Source organism: Phacochoerus africanus, chromosome 1 (genome assembly GCF_016906955.1).
Source record: "Phacochoerus africanus isolate WHEZ1 chromosome 1, ROS_Pafr_v1, whole genome shotgun sequence".
NCBI lineage: Eukaryota > Metazoa > Chordata > Mammalia > Artiodactyla > Suidae > Phacochoerus > Phacochoerus africanus.
Genome location: NC_062544.1, coordinates 104,466,651 through 104,483,675, shown reverse-complemented (window position 1 = coordinate 104,483,675; position 17,025 = coordinate 104,466,651). Strand labels below are relative to the sequence as shown.

Genomic DNA, 17,025 nt, shown 5'->3' with positions numbered 1-17,025 from the left:
GTCCTTAACCCACCAAGCAAAGCCAGGGATCAAACCTGCAACCTCATAGTTCCTAGTTGGATTCATTTCTGCTGCGCCATGACAGGAACTCCCCCACAGCTGCTTCTTAACACACCCCTCGACTTGGACCTGCCCACCAGAGGGACAAGACCAGCTCCACAGGACTGCTGTTGGCAGGCAGAAGTCCCTCCCACCAGTAAGCCTGCACAAGCCCCTGGACCAATCTCATCCACAGCACATCAGAGGGATGACAATGACATCAGAAGCAAGAGGTACTATAGCCCTACAGCCCATGGAAAGGAGACTACAAACACAGAAGGTTAGCAAGACAAACACCCTAAAAAAACAACTAAGTTAAGTGGAGATAGGCAATCTGCCTGAAATAGAATTCAGAGTAATGATCACTCAAGTCCAGGAAGTATGGAGTCCCATACAGGATACACCCAAGGAGAAAACACCTGAGACACCTATTAATCAAGTTGACAAAAATTCAAAACAAAGAGGAAATATTAAACCCAACAATGAAAAAGCAACAAATATAAAACAGAATCCCCATAAGTTTATCAGCTGACTTGTCAGCAGACTCTGCAGGCCAGAAAAGAGTAGCACCACCTATTTAAAGGATGAGAAGAGAAAAACTAACAACCAAGACACTCTATCCAGCAAGGCTCTCGTTGAGTTTCCAAGGGACAAATCAAAAGCTTTACAGACAAAACTTAAGAGAACTCAGCATCACCAAACCAGCTTTACAACAAATACTGAAAAACCTCTCTAGGTAGAAAATTTAATGCCCCAACTATGAACAATTACAGATGGGAAAGCTAACAAAGGCAAACAGTGAAGGTAGGAAATCATCCACAAATATGATTTATCAAATACAGCAATCATGGGAGTTTCCGTTGTGGCTCAGTAGTAACAAACTAGACTGGTAACCATGAATATGGAGGTTCAATCCCTGGCCTTACTCAGTGTGTTAAAATGGCCTTGCTGTGAGCTGCAGTAGGTTGCAGACAAGGCTTGGATCCTCTGTGGCTGTGGCGCAGGCTGCTGGGTGTAGCTCCAAATCATCCCCTAGCCTAGGAACTTTGATATGCCACATATATGGCCCTTTTTTAACAACCAGCACAACCAACAATTGTGAGGTACAAATGCAGGATATGCCAAAAGCATTGGAATTAAGAAACCAACAACTTACAACAATGTTGCATAAAGAATGCGGAATCAAAACCTTGGCTAACCTTTAAACAAAAATCTACAACATACACACACTGGTCATCCAAACAGATGATCATCAAATCATAGGAGAAAAGGGAAGAAAAAGCTACAAAAACTTATCAATTAACTAAATAGCAATGAAAATACACACATTGAGAATTACCTTAAATGTAAATGGTTAAATGCTCCAAAATAGTTGATTTAAAAGGTTAACATGGCCAGGAGTTCCAGGTATGGCACAGTGAGTTAAGAATCCAACAGCAGTGGCTTAGGTCCCTGTGGAGGCCGAGTTGAATCCCAGGCCTGACACAGTGGGTTAAAGGATCTGGTATTGTTACAGCTGCTGTGTAGGTCATAGCTGGCCAGGGAACTTCCACATGCTGGAGGTGCAGCCATTAAAAGAGGGAGTTCCTTCAGCTGTAAGGAACCCAGCTTTGAGAGGTCAGCAAGAAGCCATGCCAGAGAGTTCCTGTGGTAGCTCAGTGGGTTACAAGCCAGACTAGCCTCCGAGAGTATGTGGGTTTGTCTCCTGGCCTTGCTCTCAGGGTTGTTGACAGCTACAACCTGGATCCCAGAGTAGGCTTGGATCTGGCATTGCTGTGAAGTAGGCCAACATTTACAGCCCTGATTGGAGCCCCTAGAGTGGGAACCTCCATATACTGCAGGTGAGGCCCTAAAAAAAGATAAATAAAATGGTCAAATCAAAGGAATGCAGGAGAGGAGTGTGTGCCTTCAGGGAAGGAGAAGCAGAGAGGAGAATGGTGAGATTTTCTCAGGTCTTGGCACCTTCCTAACTTGGATAACCTGTTACAGAGGCTTTAACTTGATTCTTTTAACATGGGTGATGTCTTTGTATGATCATCTGCATGTATGATGCATCTGACAAAAAAATTTTAAATTATGTGCTAACAAAAGACCCTTTGATAGCATCAATGTTTAGCATCCCAGGTCTGCCCAATAAACTGAAATAAACACAATTTAGAAACTGTTTATTTTACATCCAACTCACTTCTATTTTTAGAAAATAAGAGTTCATGGAAGAACTTAAGACCACTCAGTGGTTGTTCCTACCCATTCAGTGGCCTGCGCAGTGGGAGCTGCAGACCAATCTTCAGTGGTAGGCTGAGCACTCCAATCTTCTGTTGAAGGGAGAAAAAAAAAAAGCCATCAGCCCCTTCCAAGAATATTTTTGTCTCCCCACATTTCAAAAGACTAAAGAAAAGACAGCATTTCAAAAAGCACCTGAATTCAATCTATCAGGTTATTGGCACAGCTATAGCACACTGGGATGAAAACCTTTCAATATATACATATACAGCCATGGAAATAATGAGTTAGATTAAAAACAGAAGTTCCAAACTACCAGCCTGATGCCCTTAGATCATGATACATACCAGTAGGGAATTGCTGGATGGGCACAGAAGGCACTTGCACACCTTCGGACCAATCTGCCACCTCAGGTTGAGTGGCAGTGAACTCAGGAGCTGGCGCAGTCCATTCACCCTGAAATTCCTCCTTGGTCACAGCCTTCTCAGCTGCGGCCTGCTCTTCCTTTTCAATCTGGGTTGGGGGAGGGGGGTTTATAGTCAATGACAGATTTTACTTGCAAGAGTAACAATTGTGTTCAATTTGCTCTTAGGACCACAGACCTTTGTGGTGCAAGCTCACCTCTTCAGGATCTCTGTAGAAGTAGAGGTCAGGCATGACTTCCCATGGGTGTTCCCGGGAGATGGTGCCACGCATGCGCAGAACTTCCCGGGCGAGCATCCACCACATCAGACCCACTGAGTGAGCTCCCTGCAGGGGTGCCAGATTATTATAAAGTGACACTTGGCCATCTCATAGAGCAAGCACCTCCCATTCCACCTAACCTGTCGCCGTAACATTGAGGGAGGACCGCCTTTGATACCATGAGAACAGACATGTCTCTTAATCTGAACATGTTCATACAAAATTATTCTATTAACTCTGGTTCTCAAACTTGATTGCCATTAGAATCGTGGGGATTGATCAAGATGCCATGCAAGGCAAAAAATTTAATTACTTGGGGTCAGTGCCCAGACACTGGTAAATTAATAAAAACACTTTGCCTGGTTCTTTTGTGGAATTGATTGAGACCAGTGACAAACTGGACCAATTCGAACCATATGCAACCCACCTTTTAAGGATCTTATAGCAGGATACACCTAGTTGCTCTGAAAACAAAGGCCAAGTAATACCTGAAAGGCCCAAGAGTAAGAAATAATACAGAAAAAAGCCAAAGAAAACAGACCATTTAAAAAAATTTTTTCATCTCTCCTTAAAACTCTCATACATTAAAATCATACTTGTAGCAAGTATTACTATCCAACTCCACTCATTGGGCCAGAGACCCTTGTGGTGTTAGCGAAAAACTTGCCCCTCGTGTAGCACACTACCTACACTTGAGAGCTCATCGGCCAGTGGCCTCAACTCCAAGCTCTAACAATGTGCAGAGGAATGTCCTTCTCTAGAGCGTTTCTCGTCCAGCTTTAGATTGTAAAATTGTTACCTTGTTGTTGCACGGGATGGCAATGTCCACATAACGCAGAGGTGAGTCTGTGTTACACAGAGCAATGGTAGGCAGGTTAACGTAAGAGGCCTCTGTGAGAGGCTGGTGGTCAGCCCTAGGATCAGTAACCACCAGAAGTCTTGGCTCCCGGAAGGCTGCCTGGATCTGGTTAGTGAAGGTTCCAGGAGTGAAGCGGCCAGCAATAGGAGTGGCTCCAGTGGCAGCAGCAAACTTCAGCACAGCTCGCTAGAAGAATTAAGAGTTAGCAGTGTGCTAGAGATGGTCCAATAGGAGTTCTGCAAGTATAAATGTGCCAACGCCAGGTTTTGTAATCACATGAAGCAGCCTGTTTAGTAGAACCCCCGCCCCAAACCCCTTCCTCGACAATGAAAGCATCAAGTAAAACACCTAAAACATCCAGTAACTCTTCTATATCCTCCACTTATTACCTGAGAAATACAGAACTAGAACCAAAAAACATGATAAGCAAAGCCCCACCCCATACCCTCTGTTGGGGATGCTCTCCCCTCAAGTACCCGACAGGCTCAGAAGCTTCCTCACTTCTGCAGGATCCAGAACCAAACAGCCTGGTTCAAGTACCAAGTAGGCCACTTGTAAGTAACTGGGGCAATGAACCATGTGCTCCCAAGGTCCTCATAGGATTATAAAAATTACATGAATCAATACAACATAAAGGGAGTTCCCATCGTGGCTCAGCAGTTAACAACCACAACTAGCATCCATGAGGACACAGGTTCGATCCCTGGCTTTGCTCAGTGGGTTAAGGATCTGGCATTCCGTGAGCTGTGGCATAGGTTGCAGACATAGCTCAGATCTTGTGTTGCTGTGGCTCTGGCATAGGCCAGTGGCTACAGCTCCAAATGGACCCCTAGCCTTGGAACTTTCATATACTGCAAGTGTAGCCCTGAAAGACAAAAAAATATACAACACAGAACAGTACTTGGTATCCAGCTGGCACTTCTGTGCTTAGGTCAATGGTTTTTCAGAGCTAATGTACATAAAGCAGGAACACACCCACCTTCTTTATCCTCCCTTACTTCCCCCAACCCCCAAGCTAATTTCCTGCCTCCCTTCAAAAAGATTGCTTGACTGCTATATTCCAAGCACTCAGCCAGCACTGCCTGGGCCAACCTATATACTGAGTCAAGTTTTACTGAGGGAAGGACAAAGCGGCCACTACGTTCACTCTACAGCGTTAATTAAAACCATTGATGACTTCCCTTGTGGCTCAGCAGGTTAAGGATCAGGTTGGTCAATCTGGACATGGGTTTGATCCCTGGCCAGGAAACACCTGAGTGCAGCAGATGCAGCCAAAAGAAAGAAAGAAAAGAACTCCCAGGGAGTTGCTATTGCTGCATAGCAATAATGAACTCAACTTGTATCCATGAGGATGTGGGTTGGACTCCTGGCCTCACTCATTGGCTTAAGGATCTGGCATCACCGTGAGCTGTGTCGTGTAGGTTGCAGACACGGTTCGGATCCTGAGTTACTGTGGCTGTGGTGTAGGCCAGCAGCTACAGCTCCAATTTGACCCTAGTCTGGAAACTTCCACATGCTGTAGGTATGGCCCTTTAAAAACAAACAAAAAACCTCCCACAAAAGTTGTCATAAGCCAGCCTCTAGGGGAATAACCTCCTGTTAAGTCACATTCAGGAGTTCCCCTTTGTGGCTCAGAGATTAAGGAACCCGACTAGGATCCATGTGAATATGCAGGTTCAATCCCTGGCCTCACTCAGTGGGTTAAGGATCTGACTGACATTGCCATGAGCTGTGGTGTAGGCCAGCAGCTATAGCTCAGATTTCAACCCCCAGCCTAGGAACTTCCATATACTGTGGGTGCAGCCCTTAAAAAAAAAAAAAAAAAAAAGCCAAAGACAAAAACCCCACATCTTCAGTTAGTGGGACTAGGTATCCAAACAAGGAACTCCAAAAGGACTATCTTACTACATAATTTTTAAAATCTGTCAGTTCTCTAGCAGCTCAACAGGTTAAGGATCTGATGTCACTGCAGTGGCTCTGGTTGCTGCTGCAGAGTGGGTTTCTCCATGTAGAGGGGCAAAAAAAAGAAAAAAACACAACCAAAAAACCTGCACATCCTGCCCAGGCCCACTTAGGAAATAGTGTTATGAATGAAATTCATTTAAGAGCTTTAATGCATTTACGGATTTTTTTTTTTTTTTCGGTCTTTTGTCTCTTTACAGACACTTCTGCAGCACAATGGGGTTCCCAGGCTAGGGATCTAGGCAGAGTTACAGCTGCCGGCCTACACCACAGCCCATGGCAACGCTGGATCCTCAACCCACCTGGAGAGGCCAGGGATTGAACCTGCAACCTCATGGTTCCTAGTTGGATTCGTTTCCCCTGCTCCACGACAGGAACTGTACACTTACGGATTTTTAAAAACTGGCTTTGCTATTAGTTTTCTCAACAGAAAAAGGGGAATATAATTATCAAAATAGAAATGGGACAAAAAAGACAAAGTTACTTCACCTGCCATTAAAAAAAATTAAGTCAATACTACAGCAGAAATTGACAGAACACTGTAAATCAACTATAATATAAAAATTTTTAAGGAGTTCCTGTCATGGCTCAGCAGCTAACGAATCCAACTAGGAACCATGAGGTTGCGGGTTTGATCCCTGGCCTCGCTCAGTCGGTTAATGATCTGGTGTTGCTGTGAACTGTGGTGTAGGTCATAGATGTGGCTCAGATGTAGTGTTGCTGTGGCTGCGATGTAGGCTGGCGGCTACAGCTCTAATTAGACCCCTAGTCTGGGAACCTCCATGTGCTGCAGGTGCAGCCCTAGAAAAGACAAAAAAAATTTTAATATTCAGTTATCTTAAAAAATAAAGACAAAAAATAAAAAATAATTCTTTAAAAATAAAACTGGTAGGAGTTCCCATTGTGCCGTGGGTTAAGAACCTGACTGCAGTGGCTCAGATTACTGCAGAGGCAGTTTAATCCCTGGCCTGGGAACCTTCATATACTGTGGGTGTACCCATGGAGGGGGGGGAATATGGCGAAGATTATTATTCCTGTTTATGAGACTTGTGCTACCCTACTCTTGGAAAACCATCCTGAAAAATTTTAAAGTTGATATTTACTATTTGCTCTTTTCTTTTTAATGGCAGCACCTGCACCATAAGTTCCTGGGCCAAGCATCTGAATTCCACCAGATCCTTTAATCCACTGTGCAGTAACCTGAGCCACTGCAATCAGATTCTTAACCTGCTATACCACAGCAGGAACTCCCAATTATTTACTATTTTCTAACTTAGTATTTCAACATTTTAAATACAAAAAGCTCACTGCAGAAAAATGTGACCCTCAGTATTTACTAGCACAACAAAATACCCAATGTGAAAACATGAACCTTAACATACCGTCAGAAAAAAGCAATGTCATAAATGTTGAATTCTGGCAATTAGTGTGACTTGGGCCAACTTCAAATGGTACCTAAACAATAGAATTATGAGTTTTTTCTTTTCTGCTGAATCCATAGCATATGGAAGTTCCCAGGCCTGGGATGAAATCTGACTGAGCCACAGCTGCGGCAATGCCAGATCCTTAACCCACCATGCTGTGCTGGGGAGTTGAATCAGCAGTTGATAGAGATAGCGCTGGACTGTTAACTACAGGGGAAACCCTACTTTTCTTTTCTTATACTTTTCTATACATTTCAAAACATCTTTTATTATTTATTTTTAACAACAAAACCCAAGCACATTATTCCACAAACCTGGCCAGTATTCCTGGAGGATATGACACTGACATCGGCTGGGTTTTCAATGGCAACGATGGCACGAGCCGCCAACAGAAGTTTCTCCCAGGTTCTCTTCAGATTTATGATGTAGATGCCTAGGTGAGGACACAGGCTGCGTTAACACCAGACCAAGCTTTCCAAGTGAATATTCTTCTAAAAAGCTTAATGCATGTGGCAGAGAGTACTATCAAACTCCAGTCATAGAGGCAAGCTCTACTGGTGTTAGCGAAAATCCTGCCATTAATATAGCACACTTCCGACACTCAGAAGTTCATTGGCCAAGACTGGCCTCTACTCTGAGCTTTAATAGCGTGCAGAATTGATTCAGTATGCAAAGTCAATCAATCTTCAGGCACCCCACATGGAATCCTACAAGCCCTTACCTGCTTCCTAGCCTCTTACCACTCTTTCCGTTATCTGTCCTGATGTTAGATTCATCCCAAACTTGTTTAAACCATGTAGCATACCAGCTTAGGTCTTTCAGTGATTCCATCACTAAGCCAAAGAACTTAATGCCTTCCATATTCTCATCACAACCTACCTTCCCTTTTCTGATACAAAGCAAGCTAAATTCTTTATTCCCATCTCTGGCTCTACCTTCCTCTCAAAATTCAGTTTTACAAGAATTCCCATCGTGGCTGAGCTCATAATGTACCCGACTAGGATCTATGAGCATTCATGTTTGATCCCTGGCCTCATTCAGTTTGTTAAGAAATCTGGTGTTGCCATGAGCTGTGGTATAGGACACAGACATGGCTCAGATCCCATGTTACTGTGGCTGTGGTGTATAGGCTAGCAGCTACAACTCTGAATCAACACCTAGCCTGGTAACTTCCATATGCCTCAGGCACAGCCCTAAAGACTTTGGGGGTGAGGGGAACACACCAGACCACTTTTACTTAAGTTTTTTTGTTTTGGGGCAGGTGTCTGCACCTACAGCATGTTTAAGTTCTCAGGCCAGGGATCAAACCCATCCACAGCAGTGTCAATGTCAGATTCTTAACCCACTGCACCACGAGGGAATTTCACCTTTACTGGTTTGTTTTTTGTTTTTCTCTTTAGGGCCACACCTGCAGCACAGTTCCCAGGCTAGGGTCCAATCAGAGCTACAGCTGTCAGCCTACACCACAGCTCACAGCAATGCTGGATCCTTAACCCACTGAGAGAGGCCAGGTATCAAACCTGCAACCTCCTGGTTCCTAGTTGGATTCATTAACCACTGAGCCACGACAGGCACTCCCACCTTTACTGTTTTAAAGCTTCTTACTAATCTATAGTTTAACCTAATACTTCATGAAAGATTTTTCATATTTTAGAAATCACATCACCAGCACTACCAATCAGAATAGCATGGTTAATAATTGTCCTTATAACTGTAAGAAAGAAGGGAAACAAAAAAAACCTGAAGCGATGACTGACCATCACTTTTCCTTTTGTAGATGTACTGTTCCATTTGGAAGTCAAGGTTGGTGCCACCAAGGTGGGTTCCTGCTGCAAGGAACTTGAGGACATCCTCCTCTTTCATTTGTAGGACATCGAGGGCTCCGGACATTGTGAAAGTCTCCCTTAAAGTTACGACGGGAATCTGAAAAAAATTAACAAAAGGCCTTTTCACTGAGTCAAATGGGATGGTGTAACAAGTGCATCCTAACACCCCTTGAGTTAAATGACAATGTTTAAATCTCACCATGGACCACACTTCCTACAGAGGGATTAGTCCACTGCAGTGATACAACATTAATAGATATACCACATCTTAAAAAACTGCAACAGGGAGTTCCTGTAGTGGCGCAGTGGTTACCAAATCCGACTAGGAACCTTGATGTTGTGGGTTGGATCCCTGCCCTTGCCGTGAGCTGTGGTGTAGGTCGCAGACGAGGCTCGGATCCTGCATTGCTGTGGCTCTGGCCTAGGCTGGCAGATACAGCTCTGATTCGACCCCTAGCCTGGGAACCTCCATATGCCGCGGGAGCGGCCCAAGAAATGGCAAAAAGACAAAAACAAACAAACAAAAAAAAACTGCAACAAATTCTGTGATCTTTCTTTAGAAAGAGTGGTCTAGGTGTGAGTAGAGAAAGGGGAGCCAAGGGCCAAATGGCAGGAAACCATCCATCATGTAAACAACAGGATTCCCTTAGAAGACAAAGAAAAGCAGAAATCTCCAGGATGACAGGAAACCACACATCTTGGAGACATAAGTGCCCTGGAGGGAAACAAAGAAAGGTGAGAAAAGACAGTAATTTCCAAGGTCTGAATGTAACCAGTTTGCACATTATACCTTCATTACAATGAAATTAGCCTTGCGGGTAAAAACTTTCCATTATGCACAACTTTATGACATTTCAGGTAAAAACTAAATAAGGACAAAAATCCCTTTCTTTGGGAAGGTGCAGCTGGAATGAAAATAAGAGAACATGACCCCTCACCCCCCCCCCACCAATGACTGTAACACCCACTCATTTGTATAAGCGCTCACAAATGGTATGCCAAATGCAGGGCATAAAGAAAGAAAACCACAAAACTCAGGGCTTGGCCGAGCTTGCGCAGTACTTATACTCAGGCTGTAGGTGATCGCCGTTACTATTTTCCACATTTCGCGCTTGAATAGTAAGGTGAAATGGCTTTTAAAGCGCATGCAGTGGCTCCAGGAGACACAGCAGCAACAGAACAGAACATGATGTAGCCAGGTGCAATCAAGAACCCACCACAAAGCTCCCAACAATGCATCTTCCGCCCCTAATCAGAAAAGCGTTCCGTGCGTTTCTCACCCAGGAAGTCGCCTACATTCTTTGGGAGTACTTTCGCCTCCGCCCCTTAATAAACTGCTTCATTTCTTGTCTACCCGACAATCTCTGTTACTTCTAATTTGCATTCCTTGTCCAAATTCTTTTGGACAGAACCTGGACCTTTTATTTAGCCTGTCCAGCATCAGAAACTCTAACTTCTGAACGGGGAACAGGGAAAACCGACAAGCCCAAGAAACTGGAGAATATCGGCGGCTAAGTCTCTGGGTTTACTGCCGAATGTTGAAGCGACAACAACGCTTCGCGTAGGCCTAACTCTAGGCATCCTGCCCATCTGCACCCGGGGTCGAGGCCCCAGTCTGCTTCCGAGGCCTTGCGGGAACACACGGGCCCGAGTCCCGCCACGTGCAGGCCGCCCGACCTGAAGGGGAGCGCGCCGGCCCGAGACAGAAGCGCTCCGTCTGAAAACTTCCCCCCCAGGTCCCCGCACTGCTCCTCTGAACGAGAAGCTCGCTCTGGTGGCCTTGGGGGACGCCCGGACACCCACAAACAACTCACCAAGAACAACGCCGTATGGACCCCGGTCTGGGCAGCGCGGAAAGGAAGGGTAAGCGGAAATGACGTCCTTATATAGTCTGCTGACAGCCAATGACAACCAAGAGCCGAGCGGAAGGGCGAACTAGGCAGGCAGTCGTGGGGGCGGGCCTTCCTCCGGAAGGCCGGCTGCGGCGTTGCCGTGGACGTTAGCGAAGTCCTTCGCGGGCAGGGTCCTTGGAGCGCGCGGTTTGCGTGCAGGGACGCGTCCGGGAAACCAGCCAACCAGCCAGTTGGGCATCCGAGTTCCCTCGCAGCTTTTCGTACCTATCAACTTGAGTGGTCTCTCTTGTAAGCTGCAATTTCCTTATGTGCAAAGGGGTGTTGAACACAAGCTTGTTTTGGGTAAACAAAAGCTGGAAAACTCATTTTGATTTTTTTGGAGGACAAGTTACTGTGTAATTCAGATTTTTTAAAAGTTATCTTCACAGCATTGTAAACCAAGTATACTCCAATATAAAATAAAAAATTAACAAGTCTCCTAGGAAAAAAAATATTTTACAGGAAGTTTGGGGGGGCAGAATAAGACTGCAGGAATAGTTTGCATACTTTTTTTCTTGTGGAGTGAAAATTATAATATCCATTAATTAGTTAATATTTATTCCACCCAATACCATAAAGTCCTTAAAAAAATAAAATACTTTAGTCCCCGCTTTGGTGCAGTGTGGTCCGTGGGCATCTTGGGAGCGCTGGAACAAAGATTTGATTCCCGGTCCTGGACGATGGGTTAAGGACCCCGCGTTGCTGCACCCAGGTCGCCACTGGATGTCTGATCCGATACCTGGCTAGAGAACTCCATATACCACCTGGTGGCCAAAAAAGGAGAAAAATAATAAAGTGGTTTAAAAATAAAATGAGTTCCTATTGTGGTTCAGTGGTTACCAACCCAACTAGTATGCATGAGGTTGCAGGTTTGATTCCAGGCCTTGCTCACTGGGTTAAGCCCAGCTTTGCAGAGGCTGTGATGTAGGCCGGCAGCTCCTGCTGCAATTCAGCCTCTAGCCCAGGAACTTCCATATGCCATAGGTGTGGCCCTAAAAAGCAAAAAAGTTTAAAAATTAAAAAGACATACATTCTATGGTACAAAAGGGAGTTACCGGATGAGGGCGATTATTTTGAGAAATTGAAACCCTAGGCATTAAATTATTGTAAAGAAAACTGGAGTTCCCCCCTGGTGCAGCAGGTTTAGTTTTCCACGCTGTCACTGCTATGGCTCCTTTCGCTGCTGTGGTGCAGATTCTCTGTATGCCCTGGTCATAAAAATCAATCAATCTATCAATCAATGCCTGATTATTAGGCATATGAAGGTTTAAGCCTGGTTGCACTTAGAATTACTTGGAGGGAGTTCCCGTCGTGGCGCAGTGGTTAACGAATCCGACTAGGAACCATGAGGTTGCGGGTTCGGTCCCTGCCCTTGCTCAGTGGGTTAACGATCCGGCGTTGCCGTGAGCTGTGGTGTAGGTTGCAGACGCGGCTCGGATCCCGCGTTGCTGTGGCTCTGGCGTAGGCCGGTGGCTACAGCTCCGATTCAACCCCTAGCCTGGGAACCTCCATATGCCGCAGGAGCGGCCCAAGAAATAGCAACAACAACAACAACAAAAAAAGACAAAAAAAAATAATTACTTGGAGTTTTTTCTGTTTGTTTGCTTCTTTTTTTAAAGGCTGTATCCCCGACTTGTGGAAGTTCCACCGCTGCTGCAGCAACACTGGATCCTTTAACCTCCTTCACCAGGTTGGGGGTCAAATCCAAACCTCTGCAGAGACCCAAGCTGTTGCAGTTGGATTCTTAACCCTCTGCACCACAGTGGGAACTCCTTGGACATCTTTTAAACATATGCCCAACTCCAAACCAAAAAAAAAAAAAAATCTAGATTAATTTTAATGTGAACTACAGATACACAAGTAGAGAAACTGGTAGATTTTTTGGCCTCATTTTTTGTTTTTTGAGATTTCTATGAGGAACAGGTTTTTAGTTTTTATTTTTTTTTGTCTTTTTGGGGCCACACCTGTGACATATGGAAGTTCCCAGGCTAGGGATTGAATCAGAGCTGCAGCTGCTCGCCTACACCACAGCCACATGGGAATCTACACCACAGCTCACAAGCAACTCGAAATCCTTAACCCACTGAGCAAGGCCAGGGATTGAACCCACGGCCTCATGGATACCAGTCAGGTTCATTACTGCTAAGCTGCAATGGGAACTCAAAGAACAGGTTTTTAAATTGAAAGAAAACAAACCCCACAGCATTTAAATAAAGATCTGATAGCCAAGAAAAGTCATGGTTTTAAAAGCATCCTTAGAAACTGCCGAGAATATTTGCAGACATTTTGGCTCTCAAAAAAAAAAAAAAAAATGTCGGGGGTAGGGGTAGAGACTTAAAACCAATAGATGCCTTTTAGGGGCAGTTTTCTGTCATTCCAGGACTCCAAGGGAGGGTGTTCTGGGTCAGTCCCAAACTATGTCAGCAGCTTCCTCCCCTGTGCACCAAAGAACCTCCAAAATACTTCCATTGTTAACAACTATAAAATTGTACTATAATTATGTTTAGGGTTTTTTGGTTTTTTGTGTTTTTTTGGTCTTTTAGGGCCACACAGACGTTCCCAGGCTGGGGTTCGAACTGGAGCTGGAGCTGCCGGTCTACACCACAGCCACAGCTACAGCAGATCCGAGCCACGTCTGCGACCCACAGCACAGCTCACAACAATGCTGTATCCTTAACCCACTGAGCAAGGCCAGGGAACAAACCTGCGTCCTCATGGATACAGATTTGTTTCCACTGAGCCACAATGGGAACTCCAATGTTTAGGTTTTGTTCCTCTACAAAATATTTTTTTCCCCTCTAACTTTGTCCTTGAGAAGTGATCTGCATGAAGAAAATTTGTGGCAAGGAAGTGGGTTAATTAAGCCCAAAGATGAAAACATACTGTAATGAGAGTAAACCATGGTGAGGAGCCCTTGGCCTAAGAGGCACTTGGCAAAGAAGGGCTATTGCTCCCCAGCCATCTGTCCTCCCCACCTCTCAGCCTCCTGGTCCTCTGCACAAGTTGCTCCATTATTTTTTACTCATGCACATCTTGAGGGGCCACACCCATGGCATAGGGAATTTCCTGGGCCAGAGATGAAACCTAAGACATGACAGTGACAATACCAGATCCTTAACCACTAGGCCACCAGGGTACTCCATCAATGCACATTTTTAATGAAAATCTCAGAGCCTTCTTTTTGTAAACTTTGGTTTCTTGGATCTGTATGTAAGGAAAAAAAAAAATTTAACTGGGTTTAAAATTTTTTTTCCCAAGGAGTTCCTGTTGTGGTTCAGCAGATTAAGAACCTGACTAGTATCCAATGAGGATGCTGGTTTGATCCCTGGCCTTGCTCAGTGAGTTAAGGATACAGTATTGCCACAAGCTGCAGCACAGGTTTCCATGTTGCTGTGGCTGTGGTATAGGCCGGCAGCTGCAGCTCCAGTTCAACCCCTAGCCTGGGAACTTCCGTATGGCACCAGTGTGGCCCTAAAAAGACAAAAAATTTTTTTCAATATAAAGCTGTGCCAGGGACTAGTTTTGGGGTCTATATTTGGGCACTGGATGGCTAGGAGAGTCTATTCTTGAAGTGAAGAGAATATGGGGCAGCTGGCTGGCCCTAGGCATCAAATCCATCTTGGGCCACCTACCTTTCTAACCAGAATTCCTCCTTGCCTGTCTGGTATCCAGTTGTCCCACAGTTCTCTCTAGGACTCTGACCTGTAGTGATCTGAGCAGGGTTCCAAAATCACTCCCCCACCCTTGTCCCAAAGCCCTCATGCCAACGGTTAAGTGGTAATGGGATGGTCCCTTCTGTCCATCAAAAGCATTCTGTCTTAAAACTTTTCTCTATCATTTGGCACTTTGTGTCTTGCGAATCTCAGTTTCACACATGCTAACTGTGACTCTGAGCAAGTCACTTAACCTCTCCCAGAAAATATGAGCTGTTAAGGGAGTTCCTTGGTGGCACACCAGGTTAAGGATCCGGCATCGTCATTGCTGTGCTGCAGGTTTAGTCCCTTTCCCAGGAACTTCTGCATGCTGGCCAAAAAAATAAGAAAAAAAAAGACAGCTGTTGCTATTTCAGCTGTTGCTGCTGTCCCCCTGAAACAAGGTTTTGTGCCCAGAAATCTTCCAGGATCTAAGTGGACAGAGAAGGCTCACCTGATATTATTTATGAACCAGAGACATTTCAATGCTCTATAAACCAAAGGTACATATCAAATGTCAGAACTCAGAGTTCCCATGCAGTGCAGCAGGTTGGGGATCTGGCATTGTCGCTGAAGCAGCTTGGGTCACTGCTCAGGTGGTGCAGGTTCGATCCCTGGCCTGGGAACTTCTGTAAGCACGGACAAACACCCCCCCCCAAAAAAACCCCAAATTTCATAACTCAAAAGTTTCCAAAGTAGGGAGTTCCCGTCGTGGCGCAGTGGTTAACGAATCCGACTAGGAACCATGAGGTTGCGGGTTCGGTCCCTGCCCTTGCTCAGTGGGTTAACAATCCGGCGTTGCCATGAGCTGTGGTGTAGGTTGCAGACGCGGCTCGGATCCTGCGTTGCTGTGGCTCTGGTGTAGGCCAGTGGCTACAGCTCCAATTCAACCCCTAGCCTGGGAACCTCCATATGCCGCGGGAGCGGCCCAAGAAATAGCAAAAAGACAAAAAAAAAAAGTTTCCAAAGTAAATTACATGTATTAATATTTGAAACCACAATTAACTAAAAAGGACATAATTATCCCTGAAATGGAGACAGGGCTGGAGATTCTGGATTGCTGAAGTCCATTTGGCTCTCAATCTTCAGAGTATTTCACCAAATGCCTACATCCTCACAAAGACCCAACAGCTATATGCAACCGCCAGCTTGATTCCCAAGGTTCAGGAACAGCCATTTCTGGAGGGTGTTCAGGAGCGAGTTCACTAAGAAGTCAAAGTTCACTGAGGTCCAGTGTGATGAGCTCTCAGGATCTGCTGAGCCAAGTCTCCTTTTATACAGATGAGGAAACCCAGGTCCAAATACAGTCTAGAGTTATACCAAAAGTTAGAACACAGTAACAATTAAAATTCATGCTCAGTCCACAGTGTGTCACTCTAAAAATACTAGTTTACATACAGGTTTTCTTTGTGGTGGGATGCGACCCAGGTTGCACCCTGAAAAATGCACAGTGATAATGAAAGGCCTTTCAGGCAGAAAAGAGAATGAACCACAGTATGATGACATATGCAAGAGCATTCATCCACATTCCTTAATCCGTGAGCCCAATTCTGTGAGAGGATTATTAAGGGAAAGGCAAGTTACCAGGATAAATATTAGTACATGAGTAGTGTAGAATAAGTCTAACAGAAAAAGACTTGGAATATTCTTCCAGGGGACTTGGGGGTAGTTCCTGCAGGCAGTGGGGAATCAAAGGATTATAAAGAAGGGGATAGGCTATATGAAGAGAATAGGGGAAATTGAAGTTAACTTCCAACTTGTTGAGTTAAAGCCGTCATGAGACATCCATGGCAGGGGGGAGGGGGGATGGGTAGCAGATGACTAGATAAGCACAAAGGTAACAAACAGGCAAGGTCTGAGTGATGGATAATGTTAAGACAGTGATCAGTCACTCACTGAATGTTCACTGCATGGCCTGTGTCCTAAGGCAGGTGGAAGCTAGGATACAGCCATGAACAGAACATATGGCCTCTGCCGCTGGCAGTTTACGACTGAACTGGAGAGACAGATTAAACAGCCACCGCACAGTTATTCCAATGCTACAGAAGAGCAGTAGAGGGTCTCTGAGCACTTAGAGCTGACTTAGCATGAGGGCTTGTGGAAAGTTTCCTGAGCAAGTGATGCTTAGACCAAACTCTGAAGGATAGAAAGGATTTACCTACGTGGGGTAGAACAGAAGATTCAAGGTAGAGAGAACAGCAGTTCAAAGGTATATGGAGACAAGGGGGAAGCTGGGCAATGGGCAGGAGGTAAAAACATGAAGCCCTTAAGGGCACAGAGACATCCAGCTAAGACAAGAGAAAGGCATACAGAGTCAAAGAGATCAGACTGGCTGCAGACAATAATCTGGGGAAATAAGGAAAAACAGAGGACAAGGCCACACAAAGACAATTCTTGACTAAGCCAAGAAAATGAGGCTTAACA

At 45.0% G+C, this 17,025-nt stretch overlaps 1 protein-coding gene and 2 non-coding genes across 3 annotated transcripts; all 3 read right to left on the bottom strand.

Annotated features, from left to right (window-relative positions):
- Window positions 1-2,189: 2,189 nt before the first annotated feature.
- On the bottom strand, window positions 2,190-10,914 carry RPSA (ribosomal protein SA). Its single transcript, XM_047770463.1, has 7 exons — window positions 10,832-10,914; window positions 8,949-9,114; window positions 7,506-7,624; window positions 3,746-3,991; window positions 2,884-3,012; window positions 2,610-2,775; window positions 2,190-2,354 (listed from the first exon to the last, which is right to left on the bottom strand). Exons 2-7 carry the CDS (start codon window positions 9,079-9,081, stop codon window positions 2,260-2,262), a joined length of 888 nt encoding a protein of 295 aa, XP_047626419.1. The 5' UTR covers window positions 9,082-9,114; window positions 10,832-10,914; the 3' UTR covers window positions 2,190-2,259.
- Window positions 3,541-3,690, bottom strand: LOC125114306 (small nucleolar RNA SNORA62/SNORA6 family). The gene has a single exon (XR_007131754.1). It is a non-coding gene; the product is annotated as a small nucleolar RNA SNORA62/SNORA6 family (small nucleolar RNA).
- LOC125114313 (small nucleolar RNA SNORA62/SNORA6 family) lies at window positions 7,697-7,847 on the bottom strand. Its single transcript, XR_007131755.1, has one exon. It is a non-coding gene; the product is annotated as a small nucleolar RNA SNORA62/SNORA6 family (small nucleolar RNA).
- Window positions 10,915-17,025: the final 6,111 nt, after the last annotated feature.